At 38.7% G+C, this 24,303-nt stretch overlaps 1 protein-coding gene across 10 annotated transcripts in view; it reads left to right on the forward strand.

Annotated features, from left to right (window-relative positions):
- NTRK2 (neurotrophic receptor tyrosine kinase 2) overlaps positions 1 to 24,303 on the forward strand; it is a 322,840-nt gene that overhangs the window by 61,342 nt on the left and 237,195 nt on the right. For all 10 annotated transcript variants that reach the window (XR_004424692.1, XM_033123465.1, XM_033123461.1 and 7 more), the window contains 3 exons: positions 4,802 to 4,837; positions 7,545 to 7,645; positions 11,027 to 11,126. Coding sequence is in view for 9 of the 10 variants with exons in the window: in XM_033123465.1 (XP_032979356.1) it covers positions 4,802 to 4,837; positions 7,545 to 7,645; positions 11,027 to 11,126 (237 nt within the window). In the remaining variant the exon portion in view is untranslated. The remainder of the gene's footprint in view (positions 1 to 4,801; positions 4,838 to 7,544; positions 7,646 to 11,026; positions 11,127 to 24,303) is intronic.

Raw genomic sequence — 24,303 nt, forward strand, 5'->3', positions numbered from 1 at the left:
ATAGCTCTTTATGTCTCAAGAGTACTAATGTTAATTAATTATGCTTCCTGAAGCTCCTGAGGAGTTGCCAAACCAATGCTATTATTCTCTCCTGTCCTATGGAAGATTCCTTTGTTACAGAAAAAGTGAAGAGACTCCCCATGCTGAATAGCACATTAGTGGTTCAGCCAGAAATGAAACCCCGACATCTGAACCCCCAATGTTTTCAGGCCCTGAGTTCAGTCTGCTGTTCAGAAAGGGAAGAGAAGGATCTGGAAATCAAAAGATGGACTACCATGAGTTAGAAAACGGTGTTGACAAAGGACAGTTTATTTGAAAAGAACAAACCTTTTGCTATGGCTTTATCATATGGAATTCTTTGAAATATTTTTCAAGATCACACTGAAGAGAGTCTGAAAATAGAATTGAAAGAACAGTTTTTTTTTGGGGGGGGTATTAGAGACTAAAAGCTTAAAGGAGGGAAACAGCTGTGTCTTCTGGCCTCCATCTTTATTTTTATCTTTGCAGCAGAATGGAAAGTGAACCCTACTGTCAGGCTACCTATCCCCTCACAATTTTTTTTTTTTTTTTAAATCTTACAAATGTGCTTTTCCTTTAACTGTAGAGCCTTACAGATAAAAAGTCATAAAGATTTACTCATGAGCCATAACTGAGATGAGAAAATGGAAGTGAAAAAAAAAAAAGCCCTCGTTTAAGTCATTTAACATGGAATTAAGAGGATGGTGAAGTGATTTGCTTTGGTATTGTTGGGGGATAAAAGTGATTTTATCATCCATGTTTAGAAGCCTAAATGCCCTATGGATCCTCTCATGGAGATGCAGACATGGCTTGTTCAATGCAGAGCTTTGTCAGGAGTGTATGTGTGGCTGTAATACAATCGCCATTGTTCACTTCACGGGGAGAGCTTCAGACTGAGCTCAGGCCTTGACAGTCCTTTTCCCATAGATCCAGATAACATGCCTTAGGTCAAGAGCAAAGTGCTGTCAGCATAGCACCTGGAGATGCTCCACAAACTTCCGAAAATAGAACTTGAGCATCAGACAAGCAGATGTTCCTGCTTGGCACACATCTTCTTTGGGTTGGTGAGGACTTGTAGCTTTGGCGTTTGAGTGAGCTGTGGTGGGAGAAGACGGTCTGCGGCTTGTTCCGAATGCCAGTGGGTAAATGGAGCTCCCTTATTCCATTCCGGAGAGTCCTGACAGGAAGCTTTCGGGCTTGATGCCACCTCCTACTGCCTGGATTTGAGATTTCTTACCTGATGAGAGCTACTAGGATAGTATTCAAGGAAGCATAACCTTCTCTTTCTGTTGGCTTTTTCCCTCTGAGCTAGAAGTTGCCTTTCCTCAGTCACCATTTTGTCCTGAGTATCTCCAACAGCGGTTTCTACGGTTAGCATATAACAATATATAATGAACACATTTAAACAAAATAAAAGGAACCAATTAGACTTAAAAATGGCAGGATATTTTCAAAATTTGACTATTGCTAAAAGTCTGAAAATGAAGTGGTCACTTTTTCCTGTGTCTGCATTTAAAATGAGGTTAATGACTACCTCCCTGTTGGAGTGTAATCATCATGGGAGTTTCGCTTGACTGAGAAATTGTTACAAAGAACTTGATGAGCTGGGGTCAGCGGGGGTAATGTGACCCTTGTTTTTTATAAACTCTAGGTCTGCATACCCATCCACGTGTCAGGCTTCCCAAACCTTTGTACATGAAGGGGCATTGCTTTATTGTGGCGAGTAGGCCCTTATCAGACACAGTACAGTACGTGAAGGCGGGGGAAAAATACCATCATTCATTGTTCCTACCACATTGTCTTTCTGCAAGTTTCATAATCTTGCACTAAATTTGGCTATTCCTGACAATGAAAATAAAGTGACAGTACATCTCATACATCTGGGAAAATGAAGGTAGGAAAATACAGTGCTTTTCAGAAACTTTAGATGTGACCTAATGGTTTTGCTAGTAAACTTGATAGAAAAGACATGCTCTGACATGAATCATAAGTCTGGAAAATAACCTGTTTTACAAATTATGCACTAACCTATTCACTTTTGATTCCACCCCAGATTCCATTTTTCTATACCTGACATTTGCTACATTTAATTGATTTGATGTTTTGGATCTTCCTGGAGGCTTTTGTGTGAGGAATGTGTTTGGATTTTCCCTTTCTGTGATGAGGTTGCTTGCACCTGTCAGTCATTTTCACTGAGACTCTTTCAATGTGTGGCTTCGATCAATCTGGCTCCAGGTCCTCAGAGTCCTTTTACTTTCCTATGTAATTGTATGCGTAAAAGTAGGTGGTGACTGGGGGTCTTAGAGGGCATGAGAACAAATCAGGAGGACCAACTAGTCTCAGTATTAGCACTAAAATGCCAACGCCCAGGGAAAGCCCTCATGCCTGGACAAAATGCACAGATTTGCCTGGGGCTATCCCAGTTTTCAAACTTCAAGTTCAATGTCTCAGGGATCCCCTCATTCTCAGGCAATCTGGGGTGGTGGGTCACCCTAGTACGAATGAAAGTCTTCATACTTATATGCAAATATTTAAAAAACATAAATCAGGTTAACGCCTTGTTGAATAAAATAGGTGCTACCCTCCACTAAATATGTTTATAATGACCTGGAAGGCTGGGTTTGAAGATTGACTTCTCAGACTCTTAGAGTGCCAGGATGGAACATAATGGTTTTGGTACAGCAGGTCCCTGTCCATGGCCTCTGCCCTGTGCCTCCGACTATGCAGCGAGAGGTATATGAGAGGTAATGAGTGTGCATGTGGACACCCTAACCCATCGGCCCTGGCTCAGTCCTCACCCCTCCCTTGCTCATACTGGTGGTGTGGCCATGTGGCTGACAGACGGAGTGGAAAGGGTAGCCAGTCCTAGGAAGTGTGTTTAGGGCCTGTGGGGAGGTAATTCTGGGTCCTGGGGAGTTGGATTGAGGTCTAGAAGTGAAGAGTGGACTCTGGTGGGCGGGTGGCCTTGCAGATTTAGACTGTGTGTTGAGGACACAATGAGAAAGGGACCAGAGTGAGCTCTTTTAAAGTAATGGATTACTGAGCAGTTCAAACAATGACTTGCTCACTTGTGGTTATAGAATCTTTGTTTCAGTAGGGGTAGGAAATCCTCACAGTGAGGGGACCCCATTGGGTCCAGGTAATTTCCAAGGGACAGGAGTTCAGCAGATAGGTGGGTGCCCTGCAAATGATATCACCAGTGCTGCCACTGGGATTTTCTGCTGCTTTATTCACTGTATTACTTCTCAAACTGCAGAGCAGACTTCAAGGCCCTTCTCTGGAATGTCACATTAGTTACAAATAATTCTGACAATACATATTGACATATGGTAACTCAAAACTACTCTGAAATGAGGTTTGGGATAATAAAGCTCAAAATGTAATAGAAATTTACTAGAATCGATGACTACGTGAAGAGACACAGGGCCATCACATGTGGCTGCACAGGTTGTGCACTGCACAATTTCAGGTGGTGCCTTTTCCATAGACTACAGTCTGAATGGTGCCCCCTTAGAGTTGTACAAAGAATGGACTGCACAGCAGTATGCAGCATCCCTAAACTGAAGTGCACAATCATCTACTTAATTTTGCTCCTGTTAATATAGATGTACTTCTAGTTGAACTGTGTTAAAATTCTAATTTGAAGATTGGGGCTACTTTTATTTGTTTGTTCATTTCGACTAACCTTAATTATTCACAAAGGAATACATGACAGAAAATTGGTTCAAGTTTCACTCTATTTTATATAATGTTTTCCTGCTAAAGATTCAGAAGTGAAACGAGAACTGAGTAACCTTTATGGTTTACAAGTTTTACTTTTTCACAAAGTAAGTGTGAAAAAAAGTTTTACTTTTTTACATGGAAGACTAAAAGCATAGGAAGTAGGTTTGGAAATTCATTTTGTAATCACTTCAATGTTATATCAAAGTTTAATTTTATTTTCGAGTAAGTTTTCATATAGAGACCCAGTTAGTTCTAAATGGAGAACAAGTAGGAAATATTTTTGTCACCAATTCTTGTTGACGGTGACTTTTAAAATTATTTAAAAATGTTTTTGCAAATTCTCATGGGAATATTTTACAACAGAATATTCTGATCATCTTGGTGAATACAGTCATCCAAAAAAATTAAGTGGGTATAGTTTTTGCATTTCTCAGACATATTAATTTATAATCTCTTATACATAAACAATTTCAATAGAGAATGTACACTTATTTTTCTGTGTTTTGTTAGGGTAAAAAGAGAGAAAAAAAGGTTTTTTTCAGCCTTGGCAACCTCCCCGAAGACCAAGTAGAGAACAAAATTGTGCTTTAGGTGTTGCTATAAAGCACAATTAATAAATGGCTGGTTAATAAATGCAAATGGACCTGCCAAAATGTAGTTTGAAAGTAACACCCAAATCATCAGAGAATAACAAAAGTCATACAGAAATGATTTGTCTCTGGGCTACAAATGCAAAAATTGCAAATAAAAAGGCCAACTGTATAATAGAAACAGTAAAAAAAATAAAAGCCCAAACAAACAAAAATGAAATGGTCATCATTATGATTTGCTTTATTCTTTTATTTTTTAGAGGGATGGAGGTTGTGGGACTAGGGAGGGGAACAAAGTTAACATGAAGCAAGCTGAGAATTTCAGGTTTTATTTACCTGTTCTATAAAACAATCTATTCAGTTATTAAAACTTCAGTGTATATTTAGCTCATTTTAGTGGGTGTAAGTTAGTATTTTTTTAAAACTCTGAATGCATACTTAACAAATTTTTGCTTTGTTTTGCTTTTTAGGTGCAGACCCAAATTATCCTGAGGTAATTTATGAAGGTAGCTATCATGTTGTCTTTATTTTGTATTTTTTCAAAATGTTTGTCTTAAATGAAATAAATCAAGTAAAAGAACACTTGTAAGCTCAGTTAAATATACACTTCAAGCATTACATAGGCCAAAATAGTATTTCAAAAATCATTCATATTGATGGCCATTTTCCCTTGATATTTATAGTGCCTGTAAATAGCATTTTCTCTCTCATGCTCGGTTCTTGGAAGTAATAAATCCATTCTGCTGTAACAGACAATTTGTTTCCATAATTGGGAACTAATTACCTGTTTAAAAGCCATGGCTACCAAGAAAAGGGAGGTGTATCAGTTTCTAGTTATGACAGTAAACCCAATTCAAAATTATGTTTCTTGTATAATAAGGAACTTTGGCTCACAGATAGGAACCTCAAAGGTAGGGAGCGCGTGTTTTAGGGTGGGTTAAACCAGCTGCTGGTCCATGGCATCAGGGGCCCAAGTTTTGTTCATCTCTACGTTCTCCTGCCCATTGTGCTGGCTTCTCTTATGGCTATTAGATGAGACCATCAGAGGGGGCTATTGTTGTTCATGTTGATGGGGGAAAGGGAAGAGTTTCTGAAAGGGTTCTAGAGGAAAAAGAACTTTCCCAGTAACCTCCACCTAGCCCTCCCGGTATCTGATTCAAGACCCAGTAGGATCATGACGCATTGTTGCCTCCATTATGATGAGGGGATGGATTAACCCCTGACTAACTAGAATGTCCCCTGGAGTTTAGATCAGCTTTCTTGGAGGATGTACTTGAACCCCTTGAATAAAATGGGGTTCTCTTAAGAAAGTAGAAGGGGAAAACCCAAAAGCCACTATGTTAGCTTTTAAATGAATATCTCATCTATATTTTGCTATTTCTACTGAATGCCAGGTTTGTTTTGGTAGGTGTGAAAATCTTGAACAGATTTTCAAACCAATTTCATGACCAGGAGGCCTCTGTTTGGGGAAGTGGCAGGCTAAATTTCAAGACGTGGCCGGAAATCTAAGAATCATTAAAAGTTAGATGGATTAAACATCTTGTATTTATGATTTATTTTATAAAGCATTCTATTCTTTAATTTTATGTTTGTATATACACATTAACAATTTACTTGTCTATAAAATGATTCTGTGTTTATATGCTTATTATATGTATGTATATTTAACTTGAGCTAATTTTACCTGGGGAATTATATTGTCTTTAACTGCTTTATATATGTTAATCTATATTTCCTTCAAGCTGTGGTTTGGATGATTTTGTGCATGTGATTTGGGTACTTTTGGGTTTTTTCTCTTGATATGGTTTAAAGGAAGAGTATCTTAAATTGTATCACAGAGAAATATATTTGAATTGTGATTTTACATTTTAAAATTATGTTTTGGATGTCTTTCCAAGTAACTTCAAGACTTAATGTCATCTTTCCTTTGACCTCAGATTCCACTTTGGGTCTTTGGGACAAAATGTTATGGTATTAAGCTATAGCTACTTTAATGATTTAATTTTGCATGAGTGGCTAGATATGATATGAAGAGGGAAAAATAAGCAAGTAAATAATATCTCTTAGTGTTTGATTGAAATTAAGTTTTGATATATTCAAAATGGAAATTGTGAGAATGTAGTTTTGGAATTAATAATAAAACAGCAAACAGAAAATAGATGCTTTTCCTATTACTTTTCATTCACATTCAAAGGAGCACTCTGCTAATAAAAATATAATTTAAATTGGTTACAACAAGGCTTGCATGATAATTCTACCGAGGGAAGTTTAGCTGGGTCTGACTTAATGAGGTTGTTTGTTCAGGATGCAAATTGAAGGCACCATATCCATTTAGAATAAAAATACAAAACATTTATATACAACATTGTCTGCAATAAGCTTGACAAATTTTCTATAACTTTTATATGTAATATTACTATGAAAACTTTGCCTAGAAAAAAAAAATCAGTCATTAATTTTCATCCTGATCCATGTAGACTAAAATTGATTCAGAAGATGGCAACTATATTTGAGACATGGCGATATGAGGAACATATCCTCATAATTCTAAATATTGTATTGGCACAATTCCCTGTCTGTTTATGCTGCAACTGAAATATTGGTGATTCAGAACTCTTCAAAAAAATTCATATGTGGACCCAAGTTTCCTATCAGTGCTGATTCTACATTCCATCTCGAAGGTCTGCCTCTTACCCAAATAAGATGCATCTGCCCTGGGATCAGTGCTGCTGACTTCCAGTCTGGTTCATGTTTCGGCTCTGCCACCTTCTTGCCAGTTGACCTTAGACTAGTCAATTAACTCTCCTCAGCTGACATTCTTCTTTTGTAAAACTGGTGGTTAAACTTGATCTCCGACAACCCTTTTAGGTCTATAAATCTGTGATGCTTAGATGATCGGTTCTCTTTCGTATTTATATTAAATCACCAAAAAAAGGGATATATCCTTATGTGCAAAGAAAAACCCTAAACCGGATTTAGAATTTGGCCAACAAAACAATGATGGAAAGATCTGGGCTGAGTACAATTTTAGCATTGTGCAGTCCCAATATTACAATGGATTTAACCCAACAGCTGGGTCCTGTTCCGCCCCAAGCAGGCCGTCAGTGGTTTGGAATCTTGTGATTGGTCTGGCTTTGTTCTGTGGCCTCAAGTTTGTTGGCAGCCTTATGACAACCTCATGGTTCCTTCTCTTTCCCCTTTCTCTCATGTTAGATTATGGAACTGCAGCGAATGATATTGGTGACACCACGAACAGGAGTAACGAAATCCCTTCCACAGATGTTGCTGATAAAACTGGTCGGGAACATCTCTCGGTGAGTGGGATAAAGAGTTGTTTCTGAGGTTGGTTCTGAGCATTTTCAACATTTAAATGTTGGAGGAAATGGAGCTGCTTCAGCAGAAGTCTTTCAACAAGACATTTATATTGTTCAGATGTTCAGGATGCACATTGGACCTTGAAGTTTGGAGGAATTAAAAGAAAGGTTTAAGAGAAGAGGTAAAGGTAGTGCTATCGCCTCTGACTTATTGCTAGTGGTTCCTGTTTTAAATACCTGTCCCTGTGGGGACAGAGTCCCAGAGAGCAGTTTCCAGGCTCTCGGCCCCACGTGGAGAGGTGCTGGCTTGGTGGTGGATGGCCGTCAGTGTGGCTAGTTGGCCGTCAGCTGTAACCAGTTAGCTAATTAGCCACTGATATAACTGCCGTGGCTGCATTGGTTGGTCAGTCGGTTGGTTGGCAGGCAGAGAAGCGGACAGCAGGTTGCAGGTCGTGTGGATCCAGCCTCCAGTGAGACTATAGTGGTATGACTCCCCTAGGTATGGCTCCATGGGTGTTCCTTTTTGGCCTAGCCATATCCTACGTTCTTATGTGGGGAGTGGGAGCTGGGACCCCGCAGGCCACCTTGCACGACAAATGGCATAGCGAGCGGGGTCCCCCGCACGACAGTCTCTTTAAAGGTTATTTACTAGAAGAGCAAGAAAGCAGCCTTCTCTTTCAGACACATGTATAATTATTCCTGTTTTGCACACCTTTATACCTGTTTCCTTAAATATTCTAATAAAAATTTCGTTGCCCACCAAATGTAAAACTATAATGTGAGAGAATATAAAAATATGAATGAAACTCAGGTCCTTTCTTTTTAGAGCTTATGGTTCAGTCAGAGGCCTGAGATGTGAATACTATCTAAAAGCACTACCAAAATACATCTAAAATACAGAGTAAGGGGATATATAGAAATAGAGGGGTAGGTGGTCTGTTCCTGCTGTGAGAGCCAGAGGAGCCTTTGTGGGACAGGTGGCATTTTCCATGGTCTGTGCAGGATGCCTGGGACAGAAGGGAAGGCATTTTGGGTGTGTGAGCAAGAGCTTGCAAACTGGAAAACAGCCTTGATTGGAAGGTCAGGTATGTGAAGGGTGGCGGTTGGAGGCAAGGTTGGAGAAGTTGGTTGTGCCAGGTCATGAGGTTTTGAAACATAGTGCCAGGGGCTTAGATTTATTGCGCAGTGAGGAGACTTTGAAAGGGGCTTGTGAAAGCCTCAGGGTCACATGGCTCCAGGGTTCTGCAGCAGGGTGGGCTGTCAGCCGCTCAGGTTAAGACCCAGCAGGTATCCTCCATTTTTTTCTTTTCCTCACTTGTCTTGCATGCCCAGTGGCACGTCCTGTGAGCTCTGCCTCCTTATCAATACCAAACCCATCCATATCTCTCCACCTCCACTGCCACAGCTAAAGGCTAAACCAGGAATTGGCGAACTAAGGCCCATGGGCCAGGTCTGGCTTATAACCTGCTTATGTGAAGTCTGCAGGCTAAGAATAGTTGAGTTTTTTTGTTTGTCTGTTTGTTTTTCTTTTTTACATTTTTAAATGGTTTGAAAAATTAGAACAAAAGAGTGATTTGTGACACAAGAAAAATTTTATGAAATTCTAATGTCAGTGTCTATAAATAAGGTTTTATCGGAATGTAGTCATGTCCATTTACGTATGGTCTGTGGCTACTTTTGTGCTACAATGGCAGGTAGAGTAATTGCAGCAAAGATTGTATGGTCTGCAAAGCTGGAATTATTTGCTATCTGGCTCTTTACAGAGAGAGGTCGTCATAATTGTTCATTCGTGGATTACTGCCACAGCCTTCTCCCCTGTCCCCCTCTCCTACTCTTATCTTCTGGCCTTTCTTCACAAAGCAGCCTGAGCAACTCTTTTAAAGCACAATCAGATCACTATTTTATTATCTTCTCAGAGTCTTCCCAATACATTGCAATAAAACTCTTACTGTAAAAGCCCAACTCTTCATGGTGGCTAAAACGGCCCCACATATCCTGGCTGTCTCTGTTTCTGACTTCATGTCCTGTATCTCCTTACTGCTTACCACCTATCATTTTTTTTTCTTTTTTTTTTAAGGAGGGTACAACTCACAGTGGCCCATGGGGTGATTGAACAGGCAATCCTGGTGCTACCAGTACTGCGCTCTAACCAACTGAGCTAACCGGCCACCCTCACCCAACCCCACCTATCTTTTTTTCATGCATACTCCATGGTTACTCTTGTTGCATAGCCTTAACATCTGGTGTTCCCTCTCTAAAGTATGTTTTTCCTGAAGATCATCACATGGCTTTAGCTAGGGTGGCCAGCAGGCAGCCTGTTTTATTTTCTTAAAAATATATTTTTATTCTGGACATTTTTCAAACATGTACAACAGTAGAGAAAATAGTAAAATGAATCCCATTATATCTTTCACCAACTTCAAATATTATTCGTATTTTGTCATGCATGTTTTTCTCTCTTTTCTTCTCCAGGTAGGCAGATAGATAGATAGGTAAGTAGATGGGAAGAGACAGATAGAAATATACATATAGCTAATGTCTTTTCTACATGGATATATTACATACTCGTATATCTATGCATGTATCTATTACATATATCTCTGTCTCTATATAATATCAACTAGATACCCAGTTTTATAACTTTAACTTATGTTTTTTCATTTGTAAAATAGGATAATAATAGGACCTACATACTTCATCATAGGATTGTTGAGGATTAAGTGAATTGATGTGCATAAAGTTCTTAGACGTGCAGGCAGTAAGCATTCCATAAATATTAACTGTCATCATCATCATCACATCTAGATATACCGTGTTTCCCCGAAAATAAGACTTGGTCTTATATTAATTTTTGCTCCAAAAGATGCATTAGGGCTTATGTTCAGGGGATGCCCTCCTGAAAAATCATGCTAGGGCTTTGTGGGGACAGAGTCCCAGAGAGCAGTTTCCAGGCTCTCGGCCTCACGTGGAAAGGTGCTGGCTCGGTTATTAGATGGCCATCAACTGTAATCAGATGGCCATCCGTTGTGGCTGGGTGGCCATCAGTTGTTACCAGTTAGCCATTAGCCACTAATACAACTGCTGTGGCTATGCTAGGGGGTTAGTTGGTTGGTTGGTTGGCAGGGAAGCGGATGGCAGATTGTGGCTCCTGCTTCCTGTGTCTCCAACCCAGCCACCAGAGAGAATATAGTGGTATGATTCCCCTATCTATGGCTCCGTTGTTGTTCCTTTTCGGCCTCACCATGTCCTGAATTCTTGTGCGGGGAGCAGGAGCTGAGACCCTGCATGACAGGCTTATTTTCCGGGTAGGTCTTATTTTCGGGGAAACACGGTAGGGAACTACTTAGCAAAGCTATAACTGCTTTTCCTTCCTTTTTCTAGGTATATGCTGTGGTGGTAATTGCATCTGTAGTGGGATTTTTCCTGCTGGTAATGCTGTTTCTATTGAAGTTGGCAAGACACTCCAAGTTTGGCATGAAAGGTAAGAAGGGTTGTGTTTATTTTACTTCTTATATGGAATCATTTTTGACTTATGACTAATGCTAATTACCACTAAAGAAGGAAGTAGCTAGATTTACGATGACTAGGTTTTAAAGCTGAAAAAATAGCAACAAGGGTATTATACCACAAACTAAGACAGAGCAAAATAATGTTGATTACTCAGCACTACCCACTTTCCAATGAGGGGAGCTGTTCCAGAAGAAACAGAACTGATTTCTTGAGTGTCCCAGGGACTAATAATGATATAGGCATATAATGCCCGAGTCTTCCTTTTGCTTCAGAAAGGCAGGTGAGGCTCAGCAGGAGGCTAGTTACGCACCCGTGTATCTTGTGCAGAAAGATCCCTTCTGCTGTTCATGTGACTTTTAGCTCTCCCATGGTGTGCTTTTGGTATTGCTACTGCTTTTTCAGCTCCTTATCTTTCGACATTTGAACAGCGTTGGGAAGCAAAATAAGAAATTTGTGAATGAGTGACTTTTTTTTTTTAAGTGGAAAAATTCTGAGGGATTGATTAAAAATGAGGGACTATGATGTCCAAGAATAGGTCATTCATCTCTTTCAGAGGATTGAAAGTTGAAAATTAATTTTAGTGGGAAAACTTATTTAAATATTCTTGGTATGTAAAGAGCCAAGAATTTCAGTTGTTTAAGAGCATTTGCCCTGAAGTTTAAACTTATATATTAACTAACATGTTGTTTTTTAATTTTGTGTGGTCTCTTACAAATAGCTTGGGAAAGCTGTGAAGAAGGTTTAGTGGTATCTTAGTTGCATTGGAGAGGAAGTCTGACGGGTTTTCTTGATCTGTATGATTTATTACAACTACTATTAATGTTGCTTGTTTACTTGGAAGGGGATGCTTAACAGGAAGCTGTCCAGCATACACTGGGCTCTGGGGTGGATCGGATCTATTTGTGACATCTGTTGGTGCCCATGACCAAAATTCCTAAACCCAAAGTGAACGGGGAGGCATCGTGGTAAACTGGGGCTTAAAGCCCTCCAAACCCCCTCCTGACTTCCCCTTGGCCTGCTGGTCCTTGACATTTCTTTTGGAGGAGGAAAGATCCCTCATTCTCCAATTATAATTTAGTCTTGGGAGAGGAACTGTACCGCAGTGATTTTAATTAATCCTATGCTGGTGATTCGCAAACTGGTCTTTGCCTCAGAAACACCTGTAGGGCTTGTGAAAAGAGATTTCTGGGCCACCCTGAGAGTTTCTGATTTAATAGGTCTGTGGTGGGCCTGAAAATGGGCATTTATAACAGTTTTCAAGGGATGCTGGTGCGGCTATTGCCCAAGCAGTCTTGGAGAATCACTGTTCCACGGGATAAACATGGGCTACCTGGTCTCTTTCTGAATTTGACAAGATGTGGGAGAAGCACTGTAAACCAAACTCACCCATTGCTCCTCAGACCTTTCTGGCTCTCGATGTTCAGCTGGCAACCAGGTCCGGACCGTGCTTCTGCTCTCTGCATGTTGGCTACCTACCATGGCATTTTGCTTTCCTCATTTTGATCAAGTGCTTCCTTTCCTTAGAGGTAATGGAGTGAATGTCCCCAAGCATAGATTTTACTGGAGAGAAATAGATTCTAGCACTATCACTTTCTCGCTTTCAGAGTTCAGTTTATTTCATTTCATGGGCTCCTCAGGGAAAGGATATGTCCAGGTCCTTCTGGAAGCTCAGAAAAAGCTTTGGGAACCCTAGGAGCAATAATAGGAGGCCCTCCCCAGCGCAGCTTTTTGTTAGGAAAATGACTGACAGAATGATCTGTGACATCATACTCTCTGTAGCGCAGTGATGGAGGAGCGTTAAAGGCAGACATTTTGTTTCCGAGAAGATTGTATGTCATATAGAGACTCTGGAAGTAAGACTGAAACAGTATTTTATTTGGATAATTTGGGGTGATTACTGCTAAGGCACCTACATTTTCCACACGCAGCCTAAGGTTTTATCCTTAATGAATTGTAAGAGAGATTTTGTTTAACCTTGTCAGAGAGCCAGTAAATGGAAACATACTTCAGGCAGTATTTTTAAACTCCCTTATTTTTAAACATAAATTAAATAGTTTTCAAAAATTTGTTTCAGAGACTCACATTCTTATTTAGAATAGCTTATTTTTCTATTTTTAGCTACATGTCTATCTGTGCCACGGTTTGAACAAAATGGGCCTGCTCTGAGGTTATTGCTTTACTAGTCAGATGCTGAGTTGATAATTTTTGGGCATCTAGAAGATGAAGCTCATGCCATGAGTCAAGTGAAATTGCATAAAAAGTAGCATTTAAAAATTAATGTAAGTTAATGTACTTTAAACGCCGTTAGGGCTGAGATTACTGCTGAAAAAACATGTCTGAAAAAGGGAAGAATATGTAAAAACACTATTCTACTTCCTGCAATAATTAGGCAATATGTCAGTTGTGATTTCTGAGTAACAAGATATGAAATGTTCATAGCCTTGGCCAGAACCAGGGGCTTGGTTCCGTGTGAGAGGCCAATGGCTGATGTGCAAATGAGCTATTCCAAATGTAATTCTTGCCCCATAAGCACCTTTGGGGAGATTCTCCCCCCATTCGTATTTCCTGTCCTGGAAACAGATTGAGACTGAAGATGGCTGCCAGCCCTCCCATAGGTGTTTACAGCTTTTTGCTCATCCCCAGTGTTGCACACTTCAGTGTTAATTAAATGTCAAGTGTTTCGGTTCGTGGTAGCAGCCTCAGTATTATAAACTACAATTTAATACTGTTGATTTGAAGGGCCCAGGATAAAACAAACTGGAAACATCTTGAAATCACACTGCGGCTAAATGCAGGTCCACTCAAGATTTATGGACTGGCCTGAGAACCCAAACTTTACTGGTGGCATTGCTTCTATGGGAAGGTGATCTCTAAATTCCAAACTAGGAAGTTAAACCTAGATTTTGGAATACAATCATTGAGTTGGGGTGTGTTCTTTGGAGATGAGTCTATGTAACTATAAGCGCATGGCATTGATGGTACACAGGGCTGAAATAAATATAAGGGAGCCAGGAGGAGGGAGAGGGCTTGACACTCATCACGCGGGTAAGAAGAGTTGTGGCCGTCAGCTTTGTGTTCCTTGCATGTCGTGATGGAAGTCCATGTAAGATATTTTTTCCCTAGGTAAATATCCTTTGTTCTTCTAGAGTAAATATCTAAGTGACCCTAAGAGATCCTGCAGGAGGAAGTGGAATAGGGAGACTTTCCCTCATTCAGTGTTGACAGCCTGCATATTTCCTCTGCAGCCTTCTATCCTTGCATGTAAACTGCCGATATGCATTCATGCCTCCTATTTGAGCTGTAGAGAATTCCCATTAGTAATTGGCTGAACAACCACACTGCCTGAGAATGCAGAGCCAGGTTTTCTTATTCCAGACTCAAGGCCTACAGTTTAAGTTTCTCCTCTTATAAATGATCTTCTAAATGTCTTTCAACAGCAACCAAAAATTTGGTTATTTAAAAATAGTCCTACACATAGCAGGGCCAAAGCTAAAGAGGTTGAAGGTTAAAGGCTTTTCTATGAGCTGAAAACAATTTTGGAAAGTTTAGGAGGCTAAGTTTAACAGATATTTGGATCAACTTTTAAGAAGGAAAAATGTGACCGAAAGCCAGAAACACAGTTGTAGGAACATCTGTAAGGACAAACTGTTTTCCATATGTCCCCCACCCTTCAACCCACTATTTTTTTATGAGAAATAACATTAAAAAATTGTAATAGTAACACATGAATGCATTCTGGTTTTTCACAATTTCAAGCACTTTAGAAGTCAATAGAACTAAAAATGGAAGTTTCTTTTCACCCTCCTCTCCCACTACCATTTCCACGATCAAGGATAATCTTCTTTAGCCATCTAGAATGCACATATTATATAAATAATAATATATATAGCCTCACTTATGTAGATAATCAAATATATTAATTTTTGGTTTTATAAAAAATAATACTAATTTTGTCTGCATCTTTTTAAAGGGACCAATCTTTCCATATCAGTACGTAGGTGTCTACTTTATTTTAATATTATTTCCAGCCAGTCTGGTATCAGGCTACTTGGATCTGAAAGCTGGCTGTGCCTATTACAAGCTGTTCAAGCAAGTTTCTCATCCTCTCTTGCTTCAGTAGTTCCATGTGTAATGAGGCAATAATATTACCCACCTCATAGGGTTGTGGTAAGACAAACTGAGTTTACATATGAGAAACACTTGGGAAAGTTCTTGGCATTTGTAATTACTAGACAAATATTGGCTATCATTGTTGTTGAATTATGATTTATTGTCTTCTTTTAATGGACATTTACACATTTGCCACATTTTCAGAAAATTATTTCAAATAATACCTTATATATAGCGACAGATGCTTCAAAATGGATTGCTAAGAGAAATGTGTGTATATTTTAAATGTTGATAGATTACCTTGCTTAAATGCTTTATCACTTTACACTCCCACCAACAGTATACGAGGACATCCTTTTCTTTATATTTTCATCCATATCAGATATTAGCAATCTTTTGTATTTTTGCAAATTCAGTTAAAAAATCATATTTTGATTAACAATATGGCTAAGCATCTTTATTATGTGAAGAATAAGAAGAAATGTTTATTTTTACTTGTTGATTTATAGACTTATCTTATAAATTATGTATATTAATTTTTTATTGTGTGTATATATTGCTTATGGTTTCTTCTAGTCTTGACTTTTTAAAAATAGTATCTTTTGGCAAACAAAAAGATTTATCTTTTTATAGAAGCAAATCTGTCTGTCTTTTCTGTCTTAGTTTTTGTGTCAGGCGTGTTAGGAAGGCCTCCTCCACCATAACATGGTAAATACTCTTTTAAATATTTGTTTCACTAGTTTTACTCTGTGTTTTTTAAAACCTTTAATCTTTTAAAGAAAATTTAAAAACTTGGTGTGAAGTGCTCTGTCGTTTTCAGAGTTGCACTGAATAAGGACATTTGAACAAATTTTAGTGTGACATTTTCAGAGAGACCGACAGTATTGTTTTAACTTTCTGGAATGAGAAAGTCACTAATAAAAACAAAAAGAAATCTGAAAGAACTTGGTGATTAGCTCTTTTTAGTAAAGTAATGAGCAATGTTGGTTCTCCCTTATAATGTGGGAATGTAAACCTCATAAAGTAGTATCACAGATAATAGGCTTTCACAGGAATCTTTTTTTTTTTCCTTTCCTAAGCTTCAGATTGAGTTCTAAGTATATCTCAGTGCTCTCTCAGTAAAGAACAACATTTATTAATGACAATCAAATCCTCAGATATTTCAGAAAAGGCACCAGTTGAAAGAGTTATTCAGTAATTTGACAAATTGGAAATTTATTGAAAGAAAAGAATTAGCCCAACCAGTCCTTTCCTGTCATTTGGAGATATTATAAAAGGTACTTTTCCCCATATGTTTGGGGGGTGAAGATCTACTTTCCAAACTCTCTTACTTCTTTTAGGGCCACATTTGGGTTATGTCCATATCAGGGCAGAACATGCTTATTCTTTGCAGCATCTTGAAAATGGGTATATAACTTTCAAGAACTGGCAAGGTCACAGAAGACAGGAAATAGAAGAAGCAGCTTTTCTCCCCTGAGCCTTGCAAGAGCATGGACCTTAAACTTTTAAATTACAGGTCTTGTGGGCTTCCCACAAGGCCAGTGCGTTTCAGGGAAGAGCCCAAGTTTGTCTGTAACGTAGAAAGTGCTCAAAGTGTTGTGTAGGGACTTCCCACACTACTTCTTTCACTAAAAGGTAAAAGATTCCTTAAGATACTGGATTTTATACTTACAAGTCAGGAAAAACTGTTACGTCTTCTTTGATCCTCCATAAATTCTGTAGTGAACTTAACTCTGGGCTCCTATAGATCATGGTGTACTTTAACCAAAAAAGCTTTCCCAAATCAGAAGAACTGCTGGTTTTCTTCTTGTCCTTCTTCATTTCTTTTTTTTTAAACTTTTATTTTTCTCTCCCTGCCATTTTGTCCTTTCACATCTCTGTGCTTCCTAATTTTACATTCTTTCCTTTCTTTCTTGGTTTTCTTCCTCCTCATTCTTAGCATCTGATGTTGGTGGACAAGCTTTTCAGAATTTATGAAGAACACAGATAACTTGGCTGAAATTCTAACATATGCTCTGATTTTATCTTACTTTATTTTGGGCAAGAATACTGAATAACTATAGGAATAAATTTAGCTCTAAATCAGCCGACTTGTCACGTGGTGATTCAGAAGACAGCCTGTTTGAATATCTCCCATCCTTCATGTTTGTAAATTGTTAACTCTTAAGGCTTCAAACCTAGGAGCATATAGATATATAATATTGGGGATTTATAAATCAGACAAGCTTGGGTTCAAATCCCGGGTGTCCCACCTGCTAACCATAATTTTGGGCACCGTTTTAAACTCTCCAAATCTTAGATTCCTCTTTGGTTAAATGAGGCAATAATACCCATCTCTCAGGTGATTATAAGAATTAACTCAGTGCTTAGTTTAGTGCCTGGCTCATTGAATTAATTCCATACAAGGTAGTAATTTTTCAGATTTACGTTATAGTAATACATCATTAAGGAAAAGAGTACGGGGAGCATCCTGTTTGAATTTACCCAAACAGGGTAAATTTTGAATTGCAGAAAATTGTCCCAAATGTATACAGGGTAAATTTTGAATTGCAGAAAATTGTCCCAAATGTATACAGTGTGTAGTAGTATTTTAAGATTTATTAGTTGAGTTTATAGGAAAAAATTATAATGATAATGTGTCTCTACTTTATGGTCATGCATTATGAGTACAAAGTTGCTAAAAAATATACTAATTTTAAGCTCTTTAGCCCTTAAAGGCACGATGCACAAATTGTTGTAAATTCTTAATTTTATTGTCCTTTGAACATTTCATCTGTTGAAATTGTTTTGGACTTTAGGAGAAATCTGTTCGTTTGATTGATTTGGTATGTAGGATTTACTAATTTCTTCTGTGGGGAGCATGTAATATGGGGAAGGGGCAGAGAGGTCAAGCAGGCGTGTGATGGGGACGAGAGCCCTCCTCGTCCCAATAACCACTAGCTTAAATATGGAAAGGATCCCATTGAGCTTTCTGCTCTAATGCGCTTCCCTGTTGCATGGAGGATATTACAACTGCTAAATGATTTCTTTTTAGAAAAATAGGCTTTAATTTTTGATGTATTTACAGCCTACTAGAGATGCAAAGAGGGTTTCCCAAAGCTTGGCCAGGCAAATGATGGTGGAAAATCTTTGTTTTCATATAGGTATCAGCAACACTAGGAAAACATTGACTTCTTCTGTGATCATTTGGGAACTTTATTGGTCTCAGGACAGAGAGAATGAAAGAGAGAGAAAGAGACAGACAGATAGATAGATAGATAGATAGATAGATAGATAGATAGATAGATTAGATAGATAGATAGATGATAGATACATACATACATACATTCATACGTACATACATACACAGAGTGAGTGAGAATCTGCATTCTAACTCTTTAAATCTTTAGTAAGAGGTTAATATCCTGAATTGAAGGCAGAAGAGTCATCTCAGCCCCAACTAGTGACAGTGGAAGGAAGGAAGGGAACTTGAGTTCAGGGGTGAGAGTGGTGTGGGAAGGGAGAATGTTGGGAATGAGGTGGTGTTTCTATTCATGGTCATGCTTGTGATTGTTAGTAGTCCTGGCAAGACTTGAGTCGAGTCAACCACCCAACTGAGCCTTTCCCACACTTACTTCCTGGATCATCTGTAAAAGAAAATTGTGTAAAGAAATAACACTACAGAACCAAAAGGCATCTGAGGGTCCCCTCCAGCTTTAATATCTACCAGCCTGGTACAAAAATCATTCAAAACAATCACACACTCACTAAAAGAGTCTGCCATGCACTTCTGGTGATATCCTTTGGTGTGTAATGGTATAGTCCTTTTTTTTTTTTTTTTCCTCCCTCCACTGTGGAACCACCATCTCCTTATTATTAACATAGAAAATAATGTGTATGGTCAAAACCAAGTAGCCTTAGATATATTTTCAAACTTGTGATCATCTCAAGGAAGTGTTGCCTCCCAGTTATAAACAGAAGCTATTTCTTATTTGGTGGATATTCCCAGTGACTCTGTTGACTATTAATTTACATGTAGTATGTATCTTGGCAGGAGCACCTCTGACATTTCAGCTTGAGCAGAGACTCAGCCCTGCCCAGCCATCTCTTCCTGGAATGGTGAGGGTTTCAGGGAGCAGATCAACAGCTGGGCTGTTTCCCAACTCTTTTGAGTCAGACTTCACAGCATGGTTTTGCTATTTAGTTTGAAATAAATCCTTAGATGTTCGGTTTATCTATATTGAAATGCCACACTCATTCCGTAGCCCAGAATAAATAATTTCTGTGTTATCTACATGTAGCTTTCCCTCTATGAGTGTGGAAAATTGCGTGGCAATTTTAGATGTCTGTTTCTCGGCATATCTCATAATGGTTTATTCCTTGCATTATATCTTGGTTCTCCTGTGATGCTATGGCAGTGGGTAGAGGGATAGCTAAAGTTTCTAGGATGGGATCGACAACGGAGCAGATACATCTCTCAGGCACAGACTGTAAGGTGAGTTTATTCTTCTATAGTTCAGTAAATATCGATTTTTAGTCTTTTTGGCACTAGGTAGCAGGATTTTCATCTTGGACCATTTGGTGTAATCTCAGACAGTTATGGGCAATCACAGAAAATTGTTCCATCCAGTCAGACTCACACGCTCTCTCCATTTCCTCAGGTTGCATTTCCGTTTCTGGGTGATGGTGGAGTGTGTGCATAAGGGTGATTCAGTGTCACGGCATGGGAGGGGGAGTACCTGAGGCCATTGGTGTTATGCTTTCATGGTGGTGGCTGCTATGTTGTCCATTTCCCCGCTTGTCCTGGGCCACCAGTTTGGGCATGTCACAGGAATACTATCTTGTGTTCCTCACCAGGATCCACTATCTTCACACACCTCTCTGCAAGGTCCTTGAAGCTTTGGGGACACAGGAAGTACTATGAAACTGACTCTAGCTCTCTCTGCTTAGATACACTGTAGTCTCCCTACTTCATCACTCTCATGCCTTGGGATTGCTTTGATTTCTTGGCTGCCATTTCAGGTCCTCCCAGAAAGATGTACTCAGGGTTCTCCCTCCTTTGAGTCTCCAATTATGACTAAAGGTTCTGTGGTTCCCCAGCCCCAATACTTGACTAGGGGATAGGTTACAAGGCTCCTCTTCTCTGACTCTTCCTATTTCCCATGGAGACAGAACGGATATGAAAAGTTGTTTTGTCTGAATTTATCTTCTTCCAAATAATTTTTGTCATACATATGGATCTTGATTTTTCTCCATTTTTTTATTATGAAGTTCTCAACATGAAGAAAAATTGAAATAATATTACAATAAACATCTGTATATTTAACACCCAGATTCAACCTCTGTTTAACGTTTTGCTGTTTGAAAACAAGTCATCCCCATCATGTCACTTCACTCCTAAATTCTCCAGCATGTTTCTTCTAAAGCCAAGGACACAATATCTCCTAAAAGCACAAGTCCAATACCATTATCCCTGCACTCAAGAAAGGTAAAACAACTCCATAATAATAGATATTACCTAGTACATCTTCGAATTTCCCCAGTTATTCAAAAATGCCTCTTATAGCTACTTACATTCAAACCAAGATCAACTCAAGATTCATGCATTGCATTTGTCATTGTGTTTCTTTGGTCCTTTTCTGAACATGAATTCCATTTTTTTTCTTTTTTCCTCCTGACATCGACTTTTTGAAGAGACCAGCCAATTGTCCTGCAGAATGTCCTTCATTCTGGCTCTGATTTTTTCCTTGTGAGATTCTTTCATTTGTCTTTTATCCCCTGCATTTCCTCTGAACCAGAACTTACTTCTAAAGGCTTGATTAAATTCAGGTGAAATGTTTAGATCATTTCTTTGTAAATGTAAGTTTTTCCCTTTGCAATGGTTGGGTAATTAGCAGGGTAACATTAACAGCTTGGCCTCTAGCAAATATCATCTTCCCTTAAAACTTGAACCTAATGGGCTTACTATCCAGTTCTGATCCTTTCTTGAAACAAGTATTTAATTTCTAAGGGTTGCAGAATGTTGGTTTTGTAATCCAATCATTCCTTCCACACACTGGCTTCTGTTAACACACACACACACACACACACACACACACACACACACAACAACAACAACAAAAATAAACCAAAGCAAAGCATCCTGGCCTTGATGAAGGATTTCAACTTTATAATCTTAGTTCTATTTGGAGAACCCTTCCTTGAGGCAATGGATGTTTCATGTCCTTCTGCCTACGTTGAGGAGGGTCATGGAGTTATAGAAAAGATTTATAGTCACAGTGCTTTCTATCAAAAATATTATTTTATTTATAAATTATTGTTCTGTGTTGCTCAAAATCACTGAGTGAAGATATTGTGGGAATTCTATTTTTCCTTATCACATGATTAAACATTAAGTAGGTATAATAAACCTAATTGCTTTAATGTTCTCTCCTGCATTGTTGTGATTATTGGTAGAATCAGAGACAGTGAGAACTGGCAGTGAGCTCTGGAATCATCCAGAGCCTTTATTACAGAGATTAGCACATTAGGGCCCAGAGAGTTGAAGCAAGTTGCCTAAGGTTACATAGCTGGTTTGTGGCAGATCCAGGGCTGGAAAGCAGGCCTCATGACTCCAGATTTAATATTTTATGCTGTGAGATTAAGAAACGTTATAAGAATAAATAAAACTTATTTCCACACCACATACCCTGCTTTAGCACTAGTACATATTGCCATTGGATGTCACTAGTCGTGTTGTCACTGGTATATGTTGCCATTGTGTTTCTCAACGCTAAGGACATGTATCATCAGTGGTAACAAGACAGTTTTAGGAGATACTCAGGGGCTAACATCTTTAATTTTGATGGTTCTATACTTATTTTAATATTTATTAGAAAAAATATACCTGGCAAATCATACCCGTGGTTTTATATTATTGTTTAGGATAAGACTTAAGTTAAAAAAAGGAAATAAAGAACAATATTAAGTAAACAATTTAAATTTTAAAAAGATTATTTGAATAGAACTATCCTAAGGCACTGAAAATTTAATACTAAACAGAACAAAATTTCTGCATCGTGGAGCTTAAACTTCAGTGGAGGGGAAAGACAAAAAACAAAAACAAAAACAGAAAGAAATATAGATGTAATCTATAGATAATGCCAAATGCTGTGAATAAAATGAATCAAGGTAAGAGGAGGTTAGTGAGAGTTTTGTTATTTTTAAATAGTTAAGAAAGGCCTATCTGATAAGATGATATTTGAATCAAGGATGAAGGCAGTGAGGAAGTGAGCACGTTGATATCTGAGGGAACAGCATTCCAGGCAGATGGAACAGTACATGCAAGGGAATGGAGTCTGGGTTAAGCTCGACATGTTGAAAGAACAGCAAAGGCCAGTGTGGCTAGAGCAGAGTGGGCCTGGGAGTGGGGAGAGCAGCAGGAGAGATCAGAGAAGTGGCAGAAATGTAACTCATGTAGGAACGAACAAGCCTTATAAGGCCTTTCTTTGAAGGGTACTTGGATAAGGCATAAACCATGAAAGTGTCTGTAAAGAATTTAAATGTAGGCAACACTGATGTATTAATGTACTGAATTAATTTCTGATAACAAAAGATGACTGGGGGAAATATCTCTGGGGGAAAAGATATCTCTGGGGGAATGGAGAGAGAAGTTCATGATACAAGGGTATGGAGAAAATTTCACTTCAGTTTCATGATCAGCTTGACTTCAGGAGTATGATTCCTACCTAGCTCAGCATTCACACACACACACACACACACACACACACACACACACACACACACACTCGCTTACACTCAGCACACAGCCCAAAATGATGGTTTGTCAAGTGTTGTAGTTACCTGCATTCCCCCAGTGTTCCACACTCCTAGAATGCTGTGGTTGTTAGTGATCACATGACCATGCCACCTGAGATCTGAAGGGGTAAGACCCAGGTTTTGAGTTATGTCTTGAGTTTTCCTTATAATTGTTTTCATCTTCACTCTGATTTTTTTTATGCAGCCCAGTTCACTCCAAAGGTTGGGTCACTAGACTATAGTTAATTTTATGGCTGATATAATTTGAAACAAATTCTCTCATTTTGAGATTTCAGTTGCTATTGAGAGAAAATGGCCACTATTTGAAAACTCATATGATGCATTTTCAGAGTGAGCAAAGACATTGTGGGAATTCTGTTTTGCCTCATAAGGATGATTAAACATTAGGTAGAGCCCATGTTCTCCACATGATGTTACTTTTGGCTTGCAAGACAAGGCAAGAACATAGGAAAGGCTGGAAGTTTTCAAAGTCATGCATTTCTAGAGAGGAAGATAACACTTGATTTTCCTGCTTATTATACTCTGGACAAATTACTAATAACACTTTGCTATCTTGTAGTCTGAATCAGTCTTCTTTCTTGAATCACCATGCGGTGGGGGTGGGAGGATTTAATGATTCTATGAGCAGCCATCTAGGGCTCCTTAAATGCATTTTTCTATCACCATGCTTCACCCAGCTCTTACTCTCTCTCTGTTTGGGGAAGTATTTGATTGACTACAACCTTTGGGGAATACCTTCCCTCTTCCTCCTTCTTTTCCCCAACCACTTGCCCCTCTCCTCTTGCCCTGGGTGGGGTGGAACTGAATTTTCTGCATCCTTCTCCCATAAGACCTGGGAAATGGATTCTTTCCAAGTCTTCATTGTTGTCATGTAGATGTTTGTCTTTATGAAGTGCCCAGTAATACATATTTAGTCTATTTTCTTGCCCATCACCTAATATGCTTATGGGTCAGCAAATTCAAAGACATTAACCCAGATATTACCGGCAAAAAATCATACTGGAAAAGACAGATCTGCCACGTACAGATCTGCATAATGAAAACCTAACTATGGAAAATAGCAGCCCGAGTTTTGGATAATCTCAATTATCAAAATGGATTCTTAGACAGTATTAATTTTGGTTTGACATCTCAGTTTTCCCTTTGTTCAGTATCTTATACTATATATCAGATTATTATCAATTCCAAAAGTTTTCAATTATGAAACAATCCATGGGAAAGCAGAGAATTGTAATCAGACT

The sequence above is a fragment of the Rhinolophus ferrumequinum genome, chromosome 12 (genome assembly GCF_004115265.2).
Source record: "Rhinolophus ferrumequinum isolate MPI-CBG mRhiFer1 chromosome 12, mRhiFer1_v1.p, whole genome shotgun sequence".
Taxonomy (NCBI): Eukaryota; Metazoa; Chordata; class Mammalia; order Chiroptera; family Rhinolophidae; genus Rhinolophus; species Rhinolophus ferrumequinum.